The sequence below is a fragment of the Sorex fumeus genome, unplaced genomic scaffold (assembly GCF_029834395.1).
Source record: "Sorex fumeus unplaced genomic scaffold, SorFum_2.1 ptg000064l, whole genome shotgun sequence".
Classification (NCBI taxonomy): domain Eukaryota; kingdom Metazoa; phylum Chordata; class Mammalia; order Eulipotyphla; family Soricidae; genus Sorex; species Sorex fumeus.
In genome coordinates this window covers 3,669,011-3,686,217 of record NW_026606121.1, presented here as the reverse complement: position 1 = coordinate 3,686,217, position 17,207 = coordinate 3,669,011, and the positions used below count along the sequence as shown (strand labels likewise).

Genomic DNA, 17,207 nt, shown 5'->3' with positions numbered 1-17,207 from the left:
TCCCCTGAGCACTGCTCTGTGTGGCCCCCAAACAGAAAGACCCCAGTGATTACAAGGGGGCTCATAGATCCTGTCTGATCAGAGCAGGCTGGGCCATGGGGTGTCCAAGAACTAGGGTCCCTCAGCCCACAGCCTGGACACATCCATGTGGTGTTCCCACCCCCGCCTGGCCTGGCTCCCTGCTCAGCCAGTGCTCAGGCATCTAATGGGCTTTTAAGTTAATAAGTTGGAAATAAATTAGGTTTCCACTTGCAGGAAGCAGCTGGCCCAACGCTGGCCCAGAACAGCTCCCTGAGTACGGGTAGGGGTCAGTGGTGGGCACCACTGGGTCTGTCTCTTCCCAACTCTTTACCTGAAAAACTCCCCCCTTGGGGAGAGTGGACAGGCCAGTGGGTTGGTGTTCATCGTCCCCATCCCACCTTCTTCCCAGGGCCACCCAGCTGTGGGGTGAGATCCTCAAGCCTTGGGGACCAGCCCCCTCCCCTCAGCAGCCGGGGTCAGCTCTGGCTGGGATTGGTTCGGGGATGTTTTTAGACAAAATGTAAATGCAGTGAAAAAGTGCAAATGAACATTCAGGGTTGGGTGGAACTGGGTCTGGGGGGCGGGGCGGGGGGGCAGCTGGGGCTTCCTCAGAGGATCCCCGAGCCTTGGGCCGCAAGGAGTGGGGTTCCCTGCAGCTCTCGGGGCGCAGAGCAGGACTGAGACCATCTGCACCCCGGGTTCTTGCCTGCTCCTTTGCAGGAACCTCAGCCCCCAGTTTCCAATTTGGGGTGCAGAATGTCCTTCATGGTTCACCCCATTGCCTGTCGGTGTGTCACAGACCTTATCATGCCACCCATTTCCCACTTCACTGGGTGTGGGAGTCTAAACCATCACCTCTGGAAATGACTTCCTGTTTATTAGTAGCACTATTGTTTATTAGCAATATTTCTCTGGGGACCACACATGGTGGCGCTCAGGGGACTCTGCGGACATTAAACTGTGGTCAACCAAGTGTAGGGAAGCACTTATGTTTTTCTTTTGGTTTTTGGGCTACATCTGGTGGTGCTCAGGGGTTACTCCTGGCTCTGTGCTCAGGAATCATTCCTGGCGGTGCTCAGGGGACCATATGGGGGGGCCGGGGATTGAACCCCAGTCAGCCACATGCAACGCAAATGCCCACCCCACTACTCCACTGTGCTATGTCCTGGGCCCCAAGGGGACTCCTTAAGGTCTATGTCTCCTGCCCAGCTGTTCTGTTTATTGCCAGTGTCGTCCTCCAGCCGCCCACCCCCGGACCCCAACGTCCCCCCACACTGAGATTAACCAGTTTACACTCAGCAGTCTACTGACTGCCTGGAGATCCCGTTACACAGCCCTGGCCTTGGGGAGCACGAGAGCAGGGAAGGAGGATGAGGGGGTTCTCCCATCCCTGCCCCCTAAGAAGAATTTGGAACCTCCAGTTCATGCCCACCCACCCCTGGGCCCCAGGGAGTTGGTGCTGGGGGGCCGGCACCCCAGAGGCTCTCAGATGGGGGGACCAGAAGCCTGGGGCAGGGCGGTGGGGACGTCCTGGCATCCCTCCCTAAGAACCGCCTCCCGCACTCACTCAACCGAGGTCATTTTCTGAAAGAGGGTGGTGGTGGACTTCCGGAGGTCATGAGGAGGAGAGGGGAGGGAAAGGGGGGAAGAAAGGGGGAGGGAAGGAGATGGGGGGGAGGAAAGGAGGGGAGGGGAGGAGAGGAGGGGAAGAGGGGAGGGGAGGAGAAGATAGAGAGGAGGAGGGGAGGGGTGGAGGGAGAGGGGGAGGGAGGAAGGGGCGGGGCGGGGCGGGAGGAGGGAGAGGAGGCGGAGCGCGCCTGGCAGGGCCCCCCAGGGCTGTGCTCGCTGCAGCCGCGGCGCCCCCGGACTCGCTCGACCCGGGCGGCGGCCGCGGGACCCACGGAGGAGACGGCGGCGGCGCAGACTCCGGGTGCGTCGCGGGGCGCGGGGCGCAGGGTGCGGGGCGTGGGGCGCGGGGTGGGGGAGTGCGGGGTGGAGGCGCGGCGCGGAGGGTGCGGGGCGCGGCGCGGGCGCGGGGACCTGTCGGAGCCTTTGTCTGCGGCGCGCTGGCCGGCCCCCAGCCTCCCACTCGGCCTCCTGTCCCGGCAGGGGGTCCCCACATCGGCGCGGACACTTGCGGGAGCAAGTCGGGGAGCCCTGCCGCCGCCCGGGCTGGGGCCAAGTTTGTTGCTGCGCGCGTGGGGTGCAGGGGCGGTGGGGTCAGGGACTCCAGATGTGGCACCGAGAGGCTGCAGGATGTGGGGGTCTGACTGCCACCCAAGGGCACCGAGGCCACGGCGGGCAATGGGCGGGGAGAGCAGGTGGAGGCCGTGGAGTGTCATCTTCTGGGCACCGTACAGAACCAGACCCCGTTGCAAAAATCGGGGCTCCCTGCCCTGGTGACTGGCTTTTCTGCCTCAGTCGAACTTTCTACACAGTGGGGCCATACTCAAGCCCTCCCCAGTCTGGGGGGGGGGTGTCACAGAAATGGGGGGTGGCCACAAGCCCCCACCCCACTGGGCAGACTGTTCTCAGGTCACATTGTGCGGTGGAAACTGAGGCCCCAGCCCAGGGCTCTGAAGGCAGGGAGTTGGGGGCCAGGCTGGCCGACTGGATTTGAGTACGTGGGGTCCCACTGGGGGAGGGGCCAGAAGGGGACTGACCCATGGGATTGGTCAGAGGCCCTCTGGGAGCAGCGATGTGGCTGTCACAGGGCCAGTGGCCAGTGTGGGGACAGTGACCAATGAGATCCGCAGTTGATGCAGTGACAGTGGCCAATGTGGGGATAGTGGCCCCCACGGGGACCTGGCTAGCCTGAGCTCAGTCTCCAGCCGCCCTCTCTAGCCGGCCTCCGCTTCAGGCTGGATCCTGGCCGGTGGCCACTAGGGCGGAGGAGGCACCCGCAGGGATGCCTGAGTCTGAGGGGAGAGTGAGGGGCCAAAGTGTGCCCAGCTCTGATTTCATCCAAGCCTCCTGCACCCTTCCTGGTCACCCCTCCCCCACTCAGGGCCTCTGGCTCCCCCAAACGGCTGGAAGTCCTGGTCCTGGTCCTGCTCCGACTCTGCTGTGCTGGGGCAGATGCACTGGGGGTTGCCCTGGTGATCCTGACTTGCCCCAAACGAAACGGAAGAAACAACAGAAAAGTCTGTAGAGCTAGAGGAGGTGCAGGCGGGGCGGGGCCGTATGCCAGGCACAGCTCACCCAGAAAGCACACGGGGCAGGAGAGCTGGACAGAGCAGGCAGGGGCGACCTGTGGGTGGGCCTCTCAGAGACTCTGGGTGCTCTGGCATGCGGGATCCCCGGACAGGGGTGGCACATTTGAGCCGGCTGCGGGGCCCCAGCCCTGGGGTCCACCTCTCCATGAGCTGCGTTGGCTACCAGGTGGAGAAAAAGGGCATTTGAAGGGCAAATTGATCCGAGTGGCGGGGAGACCGCTGGCCCTGCAGAGCAATGCTGTCTCTCCATTACTCCTTGTTCTCCTAAACCACAGTTTAGGGCTTAGGAACAAGGCAGAGAAACTGAGGCTCAGCCTCGGGAGGTGTGTCCCACATGCCCTCGGGTTTGCTTGGTTTGGTTTTTAGTTTTGGGCCACACTCAGTGGTGCTCAAGGTTACTCCTGGCTCTGTGCTTGGGATCACTCCTTGCAGTGCTCAGGGGACCATATGAATGCCAGGGATTGAATCTGGGTCAGCCACATGCAAGGCAAACGCCCTCCTGGCTGTGCTGTTCCCCTGGTCCCCACACTCCCTCAGACCGGGTTTGGCTCCAGGTTGACCAGAGCTGGGAGGGGAGGTGGGGGGCTCCTGTCACCCCTTCCCACATGTCAGAAGTGGGTGTGAGGTCGGAGAGAGACTGCAGCTGGGAGGGGTCTTACAATCCGGGTTTGATTCCCAGCACCTAGAATGGTCCCTGGCACAGACCCAGGAATGACCCCGAAGCAGAGCCAGGAATAAGCCCTAAGTACCTCTCGGTGTGAACCAAAATCAAAAGAGAGGCCATTGTCACCTTCTCAAAGAGAAGTGGGGTACGGGACTCCCCATCCATGTCACTGGCACTAATCCCTGGACTTCTGACTGCTCACTGGTCCTGGCTTCTCCCTCTATGCCCACTGCCGCCTCCCCCAGGCAGCCCTCTATCATGGTCCTGACTGCATTAGTCTTAGATCAAGTGCCCCTCCTCTGGTGGGTACGTCTGCTCCATGCTCCATTGTGCAGTGCGGGGGTCTTCTCTTGCTGCCCCTCAGCCTCCACCTGACTTTCTCTGCAGCGTGGACTGTCATGGGCTCCGCGGGGAGTCAGCGCCTCAAAGAGCCCACCATGGCGGGCACCCCTGAAGGCAGCACCGTGACCAGCTTCAGCATCGACAGCGACCAGCCTGAGGCAGGGGCAAGAGGTGCCCCGCTTTTCTCCGACTCTGACTCTGGTAGGAGAGGGTGGGGGTGTCTTGGTCTTGGGACCCCCGGGGCTCTGGGCTGGGGTGGCAGCAAACACCAGTGTCGAGTATTTGAACTCTGGGCAGCAAGTGGGCCCCCAGGTGTCCCCGTTGGATGCCCAAGTTCAGTGATGTCCCTGGGCTGTGCTTCAAGGCAACTGCTAAGGCCCCATGGCCGCCAAGCACAGAGCCCACCTCAGGCCTCACTCCAGAAACCATGGGTCTTGTGCTATTTGGGGGCGTCTGGGCAGGCCGGTGATGGAGCACACCTGCAAATGTTGATGGAGATTGAGACCGTGTTTTCAGTGTTGTGTGACTTTGGGCATGGACTGCAATCTCTCTGAGCTGCAGTCTCCCGGTCTCCTCTTGTGTCCCACCCTGATGGAAGCAGACATTGGCTGCAAGTGTGGACGGCTTGTGGGTCTGTGCAGGTTCAGGGTTGGCCACTCCCCAGCTCAGCGACTCTGGGGTCCCACTCAGGCCCCTGGTCTCTGTGCCTCGGTTCCTTTGTCCGGACAGGAGCAGGGGTGTTGTCAGCCCTCAACTGCGTCACCGAATCCCTGGGAGATGGCTCAGGGTTCCCCGCACTGTGGTCATGCCAGTGCGCCTTCTGCCCCACTGTCATATTCTGGAGGTTGGGGTCTCCTCTGTCCTGGGCGTATCCCCGAATCTGCTTGGGCCAGCCCCCAGGCGCTCAACTCCCCCAGGGTCGGTGTGACCATGGGGGCCCCATGGCAGTGACCTCGAGATGGATGGCGGCTCCTGTGGCAGCGCAGGCGGCAGCTCTGAGTGTGGTGCTGGCAGGAGCTAGGTGGTGAGTCAGTCAGTGAGTTCAGCCGGGTGAGAAACGCCCACGCACAACTGGGTTTACTACTACAGATTAGCTGTCTAGAGTGGCGGCTGGCGAAATATGAGGGGCCGCGGGGACTTGAAGCAGAAAGGAAATTGTGACGGGCTGGAAGCCATGGGTGGGAGCTCTCTGAGATCTTTGTGAGCCGGGATGAGCCAATTAGCTCTCACCTGATTGAGTCAGGCCTCCGTGGGACAAATTTCCTTTTTGCTGAACTTAAGAGTCAGCTAAAGAAGGACTTGGACCCACAAAATCTCTTTCTTCTTGTCTGTACATCTGTTTGAATGCATGCAGGGCTGTTTTCAACCTGCCAAATGGACCTGGAAAGTGACCTTCACAGTCTACCCCCATCACCCGGCCCCCCACTGAATAGTTCCTTCAGCCATACTTCTGGCAAACACTGACAATGTTTGCCCCTTGACACTGGTGACACCCAGGGTCCCAGGATCTCGCCGCACCTGGCTCCAGAGGAGGAAAAGTTCTGGCATCCAGCAATGCTTAGGGGTTCCTCCTGGCTTTGCACTCAGGAATTACTCCTTGCAGTGCTTGGGGGACCATATGGAATGCCGGGGATCGAACCCGGGTCGGCCGCGTGTAAGGCAAATGCCCTACCTGCTGTGCTATCACTCCAGCCCTACTTTTGGCATCTTAAGTCTGGAGACACTTCCTGCAGACCCACACTCAAGTCGCCGCTTGGAAGGGGGCCAGAGGGAATCAGCACAAGTGTCTGGTTGACTCTGCACCCCCATGTTCGTACCATGGTGCATCTCCTGGGACCGGCCCCCAAGTGGCAATTCTCGGCAGTGCTCCCATCCTGTCCCCTCATCCTCAGAGCGCACTGCGGCATGTTCGTCCGCTGAGGTTCCAGCCTTCACAGTGGCTCTGGGCCGGCTGCGCTGCTGGGTCTAGGCCGCCACTGCTCAGCTTCGGACAGGCCCAGAAGTGCTCAGGGTGGCCGGGGCTCCCGGTATGCTTGGGTGACCCTGGCCCTCACGAGTGGCCTGGCTCCTTGTCCTCACCCCGAGGAGCGCCCCCCCCCCCCATGGCTGAGTGCCGTCTCACACTTGCCTTTGGGCCTCAGAGCCCTGAGTCATGGAAGGGAGGTGAAGGCCAGTGAGTGGGTCAGTAGGGTCGCCAGGCCATGTTGGGCCCCTGACCACATCAATGCCCCAGGGGCCAGTGCCCGCTGTCCTCCTCCCCAGAACCAGCTGCCCCCCACTCAGCCTGCGACTGTCCCACTGTTTGTCATCCTGTTGTCCCTGTGGGGATGAAGCCATTCTGGTGGTAGGGTGATGCCCGAGGGGTCATGGGTGGGTGGTTGTTTACCTGGTGATCAAGAAAGTGATGACCATGAGGGCCATGGCTGTGCTGTGGTCATGTGGATGATGGATAGCCAAGTGCAGTGTCCATGTGGTCTTGCTGTAGTGGCCATGGCCTCTGTGGACCACAGCCTGGGGTTGTGGCCGAGAGTGGTGGCCAAGTGTGGGTAGTGACCATAGAGGGAATCTGTGTGGACAGTGCCCCTGAGGCAGTGGCTTTAGCCATACATGGACGATGGCACACCCATGCCAAGCTGGACAGATGTGTGGATAAAATGGGAACCAGACAGACTCTCCCCTGGTGCAGTGACCATGTCACATGTGGATGGTGGCCTTCCCAGTGTGGACCATGACCATGCATGGACAGCTATCCTGACGTGGAGACCATGGCCTGGGGGAATGTTGCAGCTTATGTGCTGGTGGCCCTGGTGGAGTACCATGGCCTGCACGGATGGTCATCCTGGGGCAGTGCCGAGCCTGCAGGGAAGGTGATCCTGGGGCAGTGGCCATGCCTGCAGAGATGGTGACCCTGAGGTAGTAGCTGTGCATGCATGGACAGTAACCCTGGGGCAGTGGTCATGGCTGTGTGGATGGTCACCCTGGGCAGTGACTGTGGCCTGTGGGTTGGTGGCAGATGCGCCAGTGCCCGGAGACCGCTACCATGCCATCTACTTCGCCATGCTGCTGGCCGGCGCGGGCTTCCTGCTGCCCTATAACAGCTTCATCACGGACGTGGACTACCTGCACCACAAGTACCCAGGTGGGTGGCGCGCTCGCAGCCCCTAGGGGTGGCAGGCGAGGGCTCCCTTGAGTTCTGCCCCCCCCCCCCCGTGCCCACAGGGACCTCCATCGTGTTTGACATGAGCCTGACCTACATCCTGGTGGCGCTGGTGGCTGTGCTGTTCAACAACGCGCTGGTGGAGCGCCTGAGCCCGCACACCCGGATCACCGCGGGTATGTCTGCCTCCTCCTGGGCCCCGCCTGTCTCTGACCTGGGCGCACCTTCCAGAACAGGGTCAAGTTTCAGGGGCTGTAGCACATTGCCCCCAAGATGGGGTCTCCCCTCAGCCCACTGTGCTCCATTTTCCTGTGCTTTCATGGCTGCATCTGGCTTCGAGGTGCCACTCAAGAGGTGCTTCCTCCAGGAAGCCTTCCAGGTGTCCCTCAGACCTTGACAGTGCTTCAGTACTGAGGGGAGGGAGGGTGTGAGCTCCCCACCCCTCACTCTTGTCCCATCTTGTTGCCCCCCCTCCCAGGCTACCTCCTTGCCTTGGGACCCCTCCTCTTCATCAGCATCTGTGATGTGTGGTTGCAGCTCTTCTCTCGGGACCAGGCCTACGCCATCAACCTGGCCGCGGTGGGCACCGTGGCCTTCGGCTGCACAGGTAGAACCGGGGTGGGCTGGGCAGGGCTGCTCAACACCAGGCTACATCGGCATGTCACATGCTATGTGTGTGTACATCTGCCTCCAAAGACACAACTGTTGCATGAACATGTCCACACACGTGCCGCTGTCTTCATGCATACGCATGCCCGCATGCATGCCATCATCTGTGCACACACACACACACACACATTCCACATACTTGACACTATGTGCACCCCCCCATGTGTCATTGTGCATGCATACACACATGTTCTACTGTCTGTGCACACATACACATACTCCCACATGCCACTATTTGTACTTGCGCACACACCACTGTGCACATATACATACACCCACAAATACATGCCATTGTCTCCACACGCACACATCTGCACACACCCATGCAGGCACACCCTCCCATGATCAGACTTACACACACACACACACACACACACTTAAAGACCCTCTATCACACATTCACACACTCACACTAACAGTCATACACACATTCACACTCTCAAAATATCCACATGCTCACAAGACTCACACTGTCACATAAGTCCACACATACAGATTCAATCTCATACATACATACTGACACACACACACATACACATTCTCTGTCACACCACATTTCCTCACCCATTCCCACCTCATTCTCACATATATGCACACATTTTCACATTTTCTCACACTATCACACATCTCACAAATTTTCTCACACTCACAAATACTCTCACATACATTCTCGCACACATTTTCTCACAGTTCTCTCACAGAATCACTTTTCTCACATTTTCAAACATTTTCTCACTCATTCTCTCTTACAGCACACACATTTTCTCACACCCAACTTTTATTTCCTTTGTTTTTGTGCCACACCTGGCGATGCACAGGGGTTACTTCTGGCTCTGCACTCAGGAGTTACTCCTGGTGGTGCTCAGGGACCATATGGGATGCTGGGGACCGAATCCAGGTCAACTGCGTGCAAGGCAAACGCGTACCTACCTCTTGTACTGTCACTGTGGCCCCCACAACTTTTCTTACATTCTCACACACTCACACACTTCCCCACACATGTTCTCTCTCATACCACACATTTTCTCACACACACTCATATACTTTCTCACGTATTTTCTCACACACATTCTCTCTCTCGCACACACACATTTTCTCTCACCCATGTCTCCATGTTGTTTGTTTGTTTTTTGCTTTTTGGGTCACACCTGGCAATGCACAGGGGTTACTCCTGGCTCATGCACTCAGGAATTACTCCTGGTGGTGCTCAGGGGACCATATGGGATGCTGGGAATCAAACCCGGGTCGACCATGTGCAAGGCAAATGCCCTCCCTGCTTGTGCTATCGCTCCAGCCCGTCTCCATGTTGTGTCCTAGAGGTGACTGGTTCTGACTCGGCTCCTATGCAGGCGCACAGAGGTCCCCTCTTTGGTCTGGGGTTGTCCTTCTGGGGGGCAGGGACATGGATTTCAGGGGAAGGCACTGTCAAGGCCTTTGTGTGTAACTGCCATCAGGATGGGCAGCACCCACCCGCCTGCCTGTGCCTCAGTTTTGCCTGATGCCTCAGGGGGGTCAGAGGCTGTGACGCTGGCTGTGGGGCGCTCACAGGCGCGTCTCCCCGCAGTGCAGCAGTCCAGCTTCTATGGCTACACCGGCATGCTGCCCAAGAGGTACACGCAGGGGGTGATGACGGGGGAGAGTGAGTATCTGAGCGCTCTGCCCGGGGCAGCCCTCACCATGCTCTTGGGATCAGAAGCCACTCTGGGGTCGCGCCCACCTCTGTGGCCCCCACCCACCTCCCCTTGTGGCTGGTGTCCCCTGGGTGACGCCTGCCCGCCCGCACCCGTCTCGGCTGACACAGTGACCCAGGGCGTGGCCGGCGGGAATGCTGCTTTCGGGTGCGCCGCCCGCTCCCCCCACCGTGGGCTGTGCGGGGTCCCCGCCGCTGTGCCGCTTTGGGGTGATTTCTGGTGATGCTCGCGGGCCACTTCTCACGCTGGGGTCACTCGGGACGGTGCCCAGGGGTGGCGCCGGCCTCCCGCCCCGACAGCCCCGCACCCCCCCCCCCCGCCCCGGGAGCGCCCACTCGCCCCCCCCCCCCCGCTCAGGCCGGGCCGTCCCCGTGGGGTGGGTGGCCGGGGCGCCGCGCGGCCTCCCGTCCCGTCCGTCCGTCCGTCCGTCCCGCCCCGCAGGCACGGCGGGCGTGATGGTGTCGCTGAGCCGCATCCTCACGAAGCTGCTGCTGCCCGACGAGCGCGCGGGGACGCTCATCTTCTTCCTGCTGTCGGCGGCGCTGGAGCTGCTGTGCTTCCTGCTGCACCTGCTGGTGCGCCGCAGCCGCTTCGTGCGCTCCCACACGGCGCGCCCGCGCCCGCGCCCCGCCCGGCCCGGCTACCGCGCGCACCACGACGTGGCGGCGGGCGACGTGCGCTTCCTGGTGAGCCGCGCCCTCTGGCGGCCGCGGGCCGCGCGGCAGGCGGGAGGGGCGCGGGCCGCCAGGGGGTGTCGCGGGGGTGCCGCCCCCCGCCCGTCCCGTCCCCCCCAACCCCCCGCGCGCTTCTCCCAGGAGCACCAAGGCGCAGCCCTGGACGGCGGCGGGTCCCCGAAGGACAGTCCAGTCCACGAGCTGCCCCGCGGCGGAGCGGGCGCCTACACGCGCTTTGACGTGCTCCGGCCCCGGGCGCGGCGGAGCTGGCCGTCCTGCAGAGGTGCGGGGCCGGCCGGGCACGCGCGGGCGGGCGGGCGGGCCGGGGGCGGCCGCCGGGGCCGCGGGCCGTCCCTGACCGCGGTCCCCACAGCCCTGCTGCTGCACCGCTACGCCGTGGCGCGTGTCATCTGGGCCGACATGCTGTCCATCGCCGTGACCTACTTCATCACGCTGTGCCTGTTCCCGGGTCTCGAATCCGAGATCCGACACTGCGTCCTGGGCGAGTGGCTGCCCATCCTCATCATGGCCGTGTTCAACCTCTCGGACTTCGTGGGCAAGGTGGGCCCCGCCCCGCCCGTCCTCCGCATGGGGACCACGCCCCTCGACCCTCCAGGCCCCGCCCATGCCGCACGACCACACCCCTCGAGTCCTCCTGTCCCGCCCATGCACGCACGACCACGCCCCTCAGCCCCTCTCGACCACGCCCATTCCCCATGACCACGCCCCAGGCCCCGCCTACGCCCGCACGACCACGCCCCTCTCCCCTCCCAGTCCCGCCTATGCCCGCACAACCTCGGCCCTCCCGGCCCCGCCCATGTCCGATTGACCACGCCCCTCAGCCCCATCAGGCCCTGCCCATCTTCGCGCGACCTCGCCCCTCCCGGCCCCGCCCATACCCGCACGACCACGCCCCTCAACCCCTTCTGCCCATGCCCACACGACCACGCCCCTCGGCCCCACCCATTCCCGCACGAGACCTCGACCCTTCCCAGCCACGGCTATGCCCCAATGACCACGCCCCTCGGCCCCTCCCTGCCCCGCCCATGCACGCACAATCACGCCCCTTGGCTCTCCCGGCCTGCCCCGCCCATGCCCACACGACCACACCCCTCGAGCCCTCCTGTCCCGCCCATGCACGCACGACCACGCCCCTCAGCCCCTCTTGGCCCCACCCATTCCCGCTTGACCTCGCCCCTCGACCCCTCCCAGCTCCGCCCATGTCCCAATGACCACGCCCCTCTCCCGCCCCCGCCCGTGCACACGCGACCTCGGCCCCTCCCTGCCTCGTCCATGTCCGCAAGAGCACGCCGCTAGCCCCTCTCGGCCCCGCCCATGCCCGCACGACCAGGACATGGAGGTACTGTGGCCCCTCGGTACCTCCCGGACCCGCCCCAGCAGGCGACCACGCCCCTAGGCGCCTGGCCCCGCCCATCGTGTAGACCCACATGATCACGTCCCCACCCACCCCACCCCTCCCCCTAGTTAGCGGGAGGGGAAGCCAGGGGTGGTCCCCAAAGACAGGCCTGGGCCCAGAGGAGGAAAGCCCAGGGCAGAAGGGTGGAACTGGGATGTCTGGGGGCACCCGGGCAGTGGGGCCGGGCAGGGGCCACATGCCTGCTGCCCGCAGATCCTGGCAGCCCTGCCCGTGGACTGGCGAGGCACGCACCTGCTGGCCTGCTCCTGCCTGCGCGTGGTCTTCATCCCCCTCTTCATCCTCTGCGTGTACCCCAGTGGCGCGCCCGCCCTCCGCCATCCGGCCTGGCCCTGCATCTTCTCACTGCTCATGGGCATCAGTAACGGCTACTTTGGCAGCGTGCCCATGATCCTGGCCGCCGGCAAAGTGAGCCCCAAGCAGCGGGAGTTGGCAGGTGAGGCCCCCGTCCGTTAGCCAGCCCTGGGGACATCTGGGGCCACTCGGCCCACCCACTGATACCATAGGATGGCTGGCCCCCACGATGGCCATCCAGTGAGTCTGAGGGTGGTGAGTGATGGCAATCAGGGAAAAGGGATTAGAAATTTCCTTGTGACTTCACAAGGCCAGTAGCCATCTGGGAAGACCTCATGGAGGAGGTGACTTTTGAGCAAAAAGGCAGAAGCAGAGGGAGCCAGCCAGGTGGCACAAGAAAGGTCAAGGCTTCCATGGTCAGAGGGTGAGGTTTATGTGGGAAACGTAAGGCCCAGTGTCATGGGGGGGGGGGCAGGAGCTACACTCATGGGAAAAGCCCTCAGGTGCTCCCACAACCAGGAGGGTGGGGAAGGAGCACTGGGAGGAGGAATGTGGACTTGGAATGGGGAGAACTGGAGGAAAGCGGGGAGGAGGGAAAGCAGGGAGGAGGGAGAATGAGAAATAGGGAGAGCAAGGAGGAGAGTGAGCGGGGAGGGAGAGGAGCGGGGAGGAGAGGAGCAGGAAGGAGGGAGAGGATGGGGAGGAGGGAGAGAGGGAGGAGGGAGAGGAGGAACGGGGAGGAGGTGGAGGAGGAACGGAGAAGGGAGAGTGGGGAGGAAGGAGAAGAGTGGGGAGGAGGGAGAGGAGGAGCAGGGAGGAGGGAGAGTGGGTGGGAAGAGAGCTGGAAGCACCCACAGGGCTGGCTCACAGTGGGGTGTTGGGGAGTGGGGACGGTGGGTGGCGGGGCACCTGGAACAAGGCCGTCGTGTCCGCAGGGAACACCATGACCGTGTCGTACATGACGGGGCTCACGCTGGGCTCCGCCGTGGCCTACTTCACCTACAGCCTCACCCGGGACGCCCCCAGCGACTGCTCCTTCCCTACCACCTCCAACACCTCTGTCCTCATCGGCCTCTGAGCCCCGACTGCGGCCTGTGTTGCAGTGAGGGGGGAGACCCCAGCCACCCGGGGTCTGTAGGAGGTGGGACCTTTCCCCCAATTCCTACCAGTCTGAGCCCCATGTGTCCCCCCATATGCCTCAAGGCCCTGCTCCAGCCAAGCCAACGGTCAGATGCCATCCCCACCTGCTCGGGACCCTGTGCACTCCTAGGTGACTTCTCACCCCATTCACATGGGTCTCAGGAGGGGGCTAAGCAGGACCCCCCCTCCCCCCAAGCTGGAGCGGCACAGAGGGCTGGGGGTGGCACCTCTGTCCTGCCAGGCCATTAAAGTCGCAGGCCACTCCTTCCTATGCTGCCGAGTGTCTGTTGTGTGTAGGGTGGGGTGGGTGGTGTCCCAGGGAGCAGGCTGGGCTGCAGGGGGCCCCCAAGGAGGGTGGAACAGTGGCAGGCTGGTCAGGGGTCCCAAGCCCCGGCCCCGTCTCTCCACCACGGGGAGCTGGCAAAAAGCCTCCTCTGGGGCCCAGCCTCAGTGGAGTATCCGCTAGTGGGGGATGGGGACATGTCCCTCCTGGGCCTTCTCAGGGGTCCCCAGCTCTGACCCCAACCCTCGGGTCAACTGGTCCCTGTGGCAGCGTGTCCTCTCAAGGGCACCCACAGAAGCAGGGACACGGGGGTTCCCCCTCCCCATCACCCCAGAAATGACCAGCTCAGACAACATTCCTTTTCCAATGATAACTTTTTCTTGGCTTTTTTTTTCTTTTTCTTTTTTATGAAAATGATCACACAGAATTCGCCAACAAACAGAATTAAAAAAACAAACAAACAAACAAGAAACCAAAAAGGAAACCACCATTCTCCCCCCCCAAAACAAAACCAAAGTCTGGCTTTTCCTTCCCTTAAGATTGTCTGGATGAGGGCTTCAGCCCCAAGGGTGCTCTCCGGGTGGGGGTACGCGGGGGGGGGGGGGCCCTGGCGCCCGGCTCCTCCCTCCGGGGGGCCACACGGGATGGGGTGAGGCAGGCAGGGCAAAAGCGGACACTAGTCACTCACAATCTAACAGGAAATAAAAATAATATTCTGCACGTCAGACTGTTCGCTTTTTTTTTATAATTTCATATCTATTTTTTTCACAGTTTTAAAAAGTTTATATTTATATATATTTATATATATTTATCTTTATATATATAATTAAAAAGTCGACTCCATTTAGAGGAATATGATACAGGGCAGGCAGGGCAGAGAAAACTGTACAGGCAGACGCGCCCCGGGCCAGCGGCCCGAGGGTTTCAGCACCATTGGTTGTCTGTAGTGTGACGGTCTGGGCCGGGGTGGCCGTGGCCGGGCCTGCCTGACCCCCGGGCGCCCCCCGCGTCTGGCTACCCCAAGGCTAGCACTAAGTGCGGGCGCTCAGAGCCAGGCTGGCGATGAGGGGGGCCCCAAGCCGAGGCCCCCTGGGCCCCCCAGTCCGCCTTGCCCAAGTGCTTTCCAGGTGCTGGAGGCAACCCGGCGCCTCATAGTCCGGGGGCCACAGCGCGTGCACGGGGGCATGCATCCGGGCACACACAGGGCTGCGCCCCGTGGGGCGTCACGACCATCATGCACACGCCCCCCCTCCCCCCCACCGCGGGCCTGCGGGCCCAGCTCAGCACAGCACGGGCACCCCGTCGGTGGAGAAGATCATGCCCGTGGTGGGCTCGTAGGTGCCCGCGAGGTAGTACAGGCCCTCGCTGTCCTGGTGCTTCTTGGTCCTCAGCAGCTGCTCATACTGCTCCAGCCCCACGACCAGGCACTTGTGCGACACCGTCTGCACGTCATTCTCGTCCACGTGTGAAGACTGGTACAGGGCGCGCTGCGGGCACAGGGGCGGGTCAGGGCGGACAAGCAGGGGCAGAGCGGGCCCAGCTGGGGGTCAGGGCTGGCCTGCGATCCCGAGGGACAGCAGAGGAGGTGATGGGTGTGAGCAGGGCGGGGTTGGGAGTACCGCCCCCTAGGGCTTGGGTACCTCCATGAAGTCCTTCCTCTGGCTGGAGGCGCGCAGAGCTGCCGGGAGGCTGCGGCCTGACTTCTGGTCCCACTGCCGGGCGGGAAGAAGGGCGGGTGAGACCCAGGCAGAACCCCCCCTCCCCCACCCCTGCCAGCTCCGTCATCCGTGCCCGCCCCTCCCTGCACCTACCTGGCCTTCGTGCAGCCGCTTGCCCGGGCTGGTCTCCTCGGGGTGGTAGAACCACTTGACCCGCACCACCATGTTGCTGCCCCAGGACTCCCACATGCTCTGGATGCGGCCGATGTAGGGCAGGTTGGGGCGGCCGGCCGACAGGAAGACGGCGCAGTCGCCGATGCGGATCATCTCCTTCCCCCGCACGATGGCCTTGTAGAACAGCTTGCGGGCTTTGCCCTTCATGCCGCGGCGCTGTGGGCACAGGGCACATTCACGGTTGGGGCCCGGGGCTGCCCGCCCTCCGGGCAGTCCCCCACCACACATGGGGACCTCAGGGTCTTCCCTGCAGCCCCGGGGTCCTGGACACGCAAATCAACTGCCTGTGCCACCCCCGGAGTCCCAGAACCCATCAGAGACTGGGCGGCAGCTCCGGGTGTGGACAGGGGCCCCCAGGGTGTGGATAGTCTGGGTGGTAGCACGGCACCTCCACCAGGGAACCCTGGGTCAGTGCAGGGAGCAGGGCCGGAATCCAGCCTGTCCCACTGAGGGCCGCGGGAGGGGTTAGCCCCTGTCGCTCACGGGAAACTCACAAGCGAGCACGTGTGCGCAGGCGTTGTGTGTGCCGAGTCGGCACAGCCTACCTGGGTGGGTTTGCCGAACCACTTCCAGAGCTGCCGGGCGGGCAGGAAGGCGGCAATCTTGGGCCGGTTCTCCACGGACGGCAGGCGCTGCCTCTTGGCCAGCTCCTTGGTGGTGGGCAGGTGGACACCCTCCCTCTTCTTGGGGCGGCTCTTGGCGCCGCCGCCCGCGGGAGCCTTGGGCGCTAGGGGGGGCTGGGCGGGCTGCGTGGGGGCGGCGGGGGCCGCGGGGCGCACCTTCCCGGCGGGTTTGGGAGCTTTGCTAGGCAGTGCCGGGGTCGCTGAGGGCCCGGCCACCGCCGCAGGGGCCGCCTCGTCATCGGAACTGCAGGAAGAGTCGTCGGTGGTGGAGGACGAGGAGGATGAGGAAGAGGAGGAGGAGGACGACGATGATGACGATGATGATGAAGAGGAGGAAGAGGAAGAGGAGGAGGACGACGAGGAGGAGGACGAAGAGGAGGATGAAGAGGATGAGGAGGACGAGGAGGAGGAGGACGAGGAGGAGGAGGAGGAAGAGGAGGATGAGGAGGCGCAGGCCTGGCCGTCCTCGCCCTCGGTCTCGGAGCTGCCACTGTCGCTGCTCTCGGATTCCTCGGCCCCGTCCCGCCCCGCCTGGCCTTTGTCAGGGCTCTTGGCGGCCCCTGAGTCCTCGAAGGCAAGGCCAGGCCCAGGCTCCTGCGATGCTGCGTCTCCGTCGGCCGCCAGGGCCTCGCCGGTGCCCGCGGTGGGCAGGAAGCCGCCCAGCGCCAGCAGGCCCCGGGGCTCGTCCCGGAGAAGCAGGGCCTCCTTGGCCTTTTTGCTCTTGGGGGACGTCACCCCCTCGTGGTCCAGCTTGACCAGAGGCTCGGCGGCCTCCCCTGGCCTCCGTGCTCCCTTGCCGGCCGGCTCCTCGGGAGCGCGGGCCTTCTTGGGCTTGGGGCGGGAGGCGGGCATGGCCCCGGGCGAGGGTGTGAGAGGGGCCGGGGCCAGGGCGGCCGCGGGGGCCGGCAGCTCCCGGAAGGGCTCGGGCGGTGCAGGGCAGGGCTGAGGGGGCGCTGTGCGGGCCTTGGGCGCTCTGGCCCGTTTGTCCACAGTGTCTGGGGGGCTCTTCTTGGCGCTGGCGGTGGCACCACTGACTGGCTCCGGCGCCGCTGGGGTGCTCGGGGCCTCGGCTGTGGCTCCTGCCTCCTCCAGGATGGTGGCTCTGTC

The 17,207-nt window shown here is 63.0% G+C and overlaps 2 protein-coding genes across 2 annotated transcripts in view; one reads left to right on the top strand and one right to left on the bottom strand.

Annotated features, from left to right (window-relative positions):
* The first annotated feature begins 1,818 nt into the window (after positions 1-1,818).
* Positions 1,819-13,249, top strand: SLC29A4 (solute carrier family 29 member 4). Its single transcript, XM_056128571.1, has 11 exons — positions 1,819-1,951; positions 4,288-4,443; positions 7,256-7,381; positions 7,462-7,575; positions 7,878-8,006; positions 9,633-9,707; positions 10,201-10,445; positions 10,575-10,716; positions 10,807-10,994; positions 12,064-12,304; positions 13,098-13,249. The coding sequence occupies exons 2-11, from the start codon at positions 4,299-4,301 to the stop codon at positions 13,238-13,240; spliced, it is 1,548 nt and encodes a 515-aa protein (XP_055984546.1). The 5' UTR covers positions 1,819-1,951; positions 4,288-4,298; the 3' UTR covers positions 13,241-13,249.
* Positions 13,250-13,955: 706 nt separating this feature from the next.
* TNRC18 (trinucleotide repeat containing 18) overlaps positions 13,956-17,207 on the bottom strand; it is a 55,988-nt gene continuing 52,736 nt past the window's right edge. Inside the window, exons 26-29 of the mRNA XM_056128572.1 lie at positions 16,023-17,206; positions 15,397-15,633; positions 15,226-15,297; positions 13,956-15,072 (exon numbers count right to left, since the gene is read on the bottom strand). Coding sequence (XP_055984547.1) covers positions 14,866-15,072; positions 15,226-15,297; positions 15,397-15,633; positions 16,023-17,206 — 1,700 coding nt within the window. The 3' untranslated portion in view covers positions 13,956-14,865. The remainder of the gene's footprint in view (positions 15,073-15,225; positions 15,298-15,396; positions 15,634-16,022; position 17,207) is intronic.

Bases quoted from the DNA above. Each gene is read 5' to 3' on its own strand.
- SLC29A4 (XM_056128571.1), top strand. From the start codon at position 4,299: ATGGGCTCCGCGGGGAGTCAGCGCCTCAAAGAGCCCACCATGGCGGGC. The intron at 10,446-10,574 runs GTGAGCCGCGCC...CGCTTCTCCCAG, and splicing joins CGGGCGACGTGCGCTTCCTG to GAGCACCAAGGCGCAGCCCT. The intron at 10,995-12,063 runs GTGGGCCCCGCC...TGCTGCCCGCAG, and splicing joins TCTCGGACTTCGTGGGCAAG to ATCCTGGCAGCCCTGCCCGT.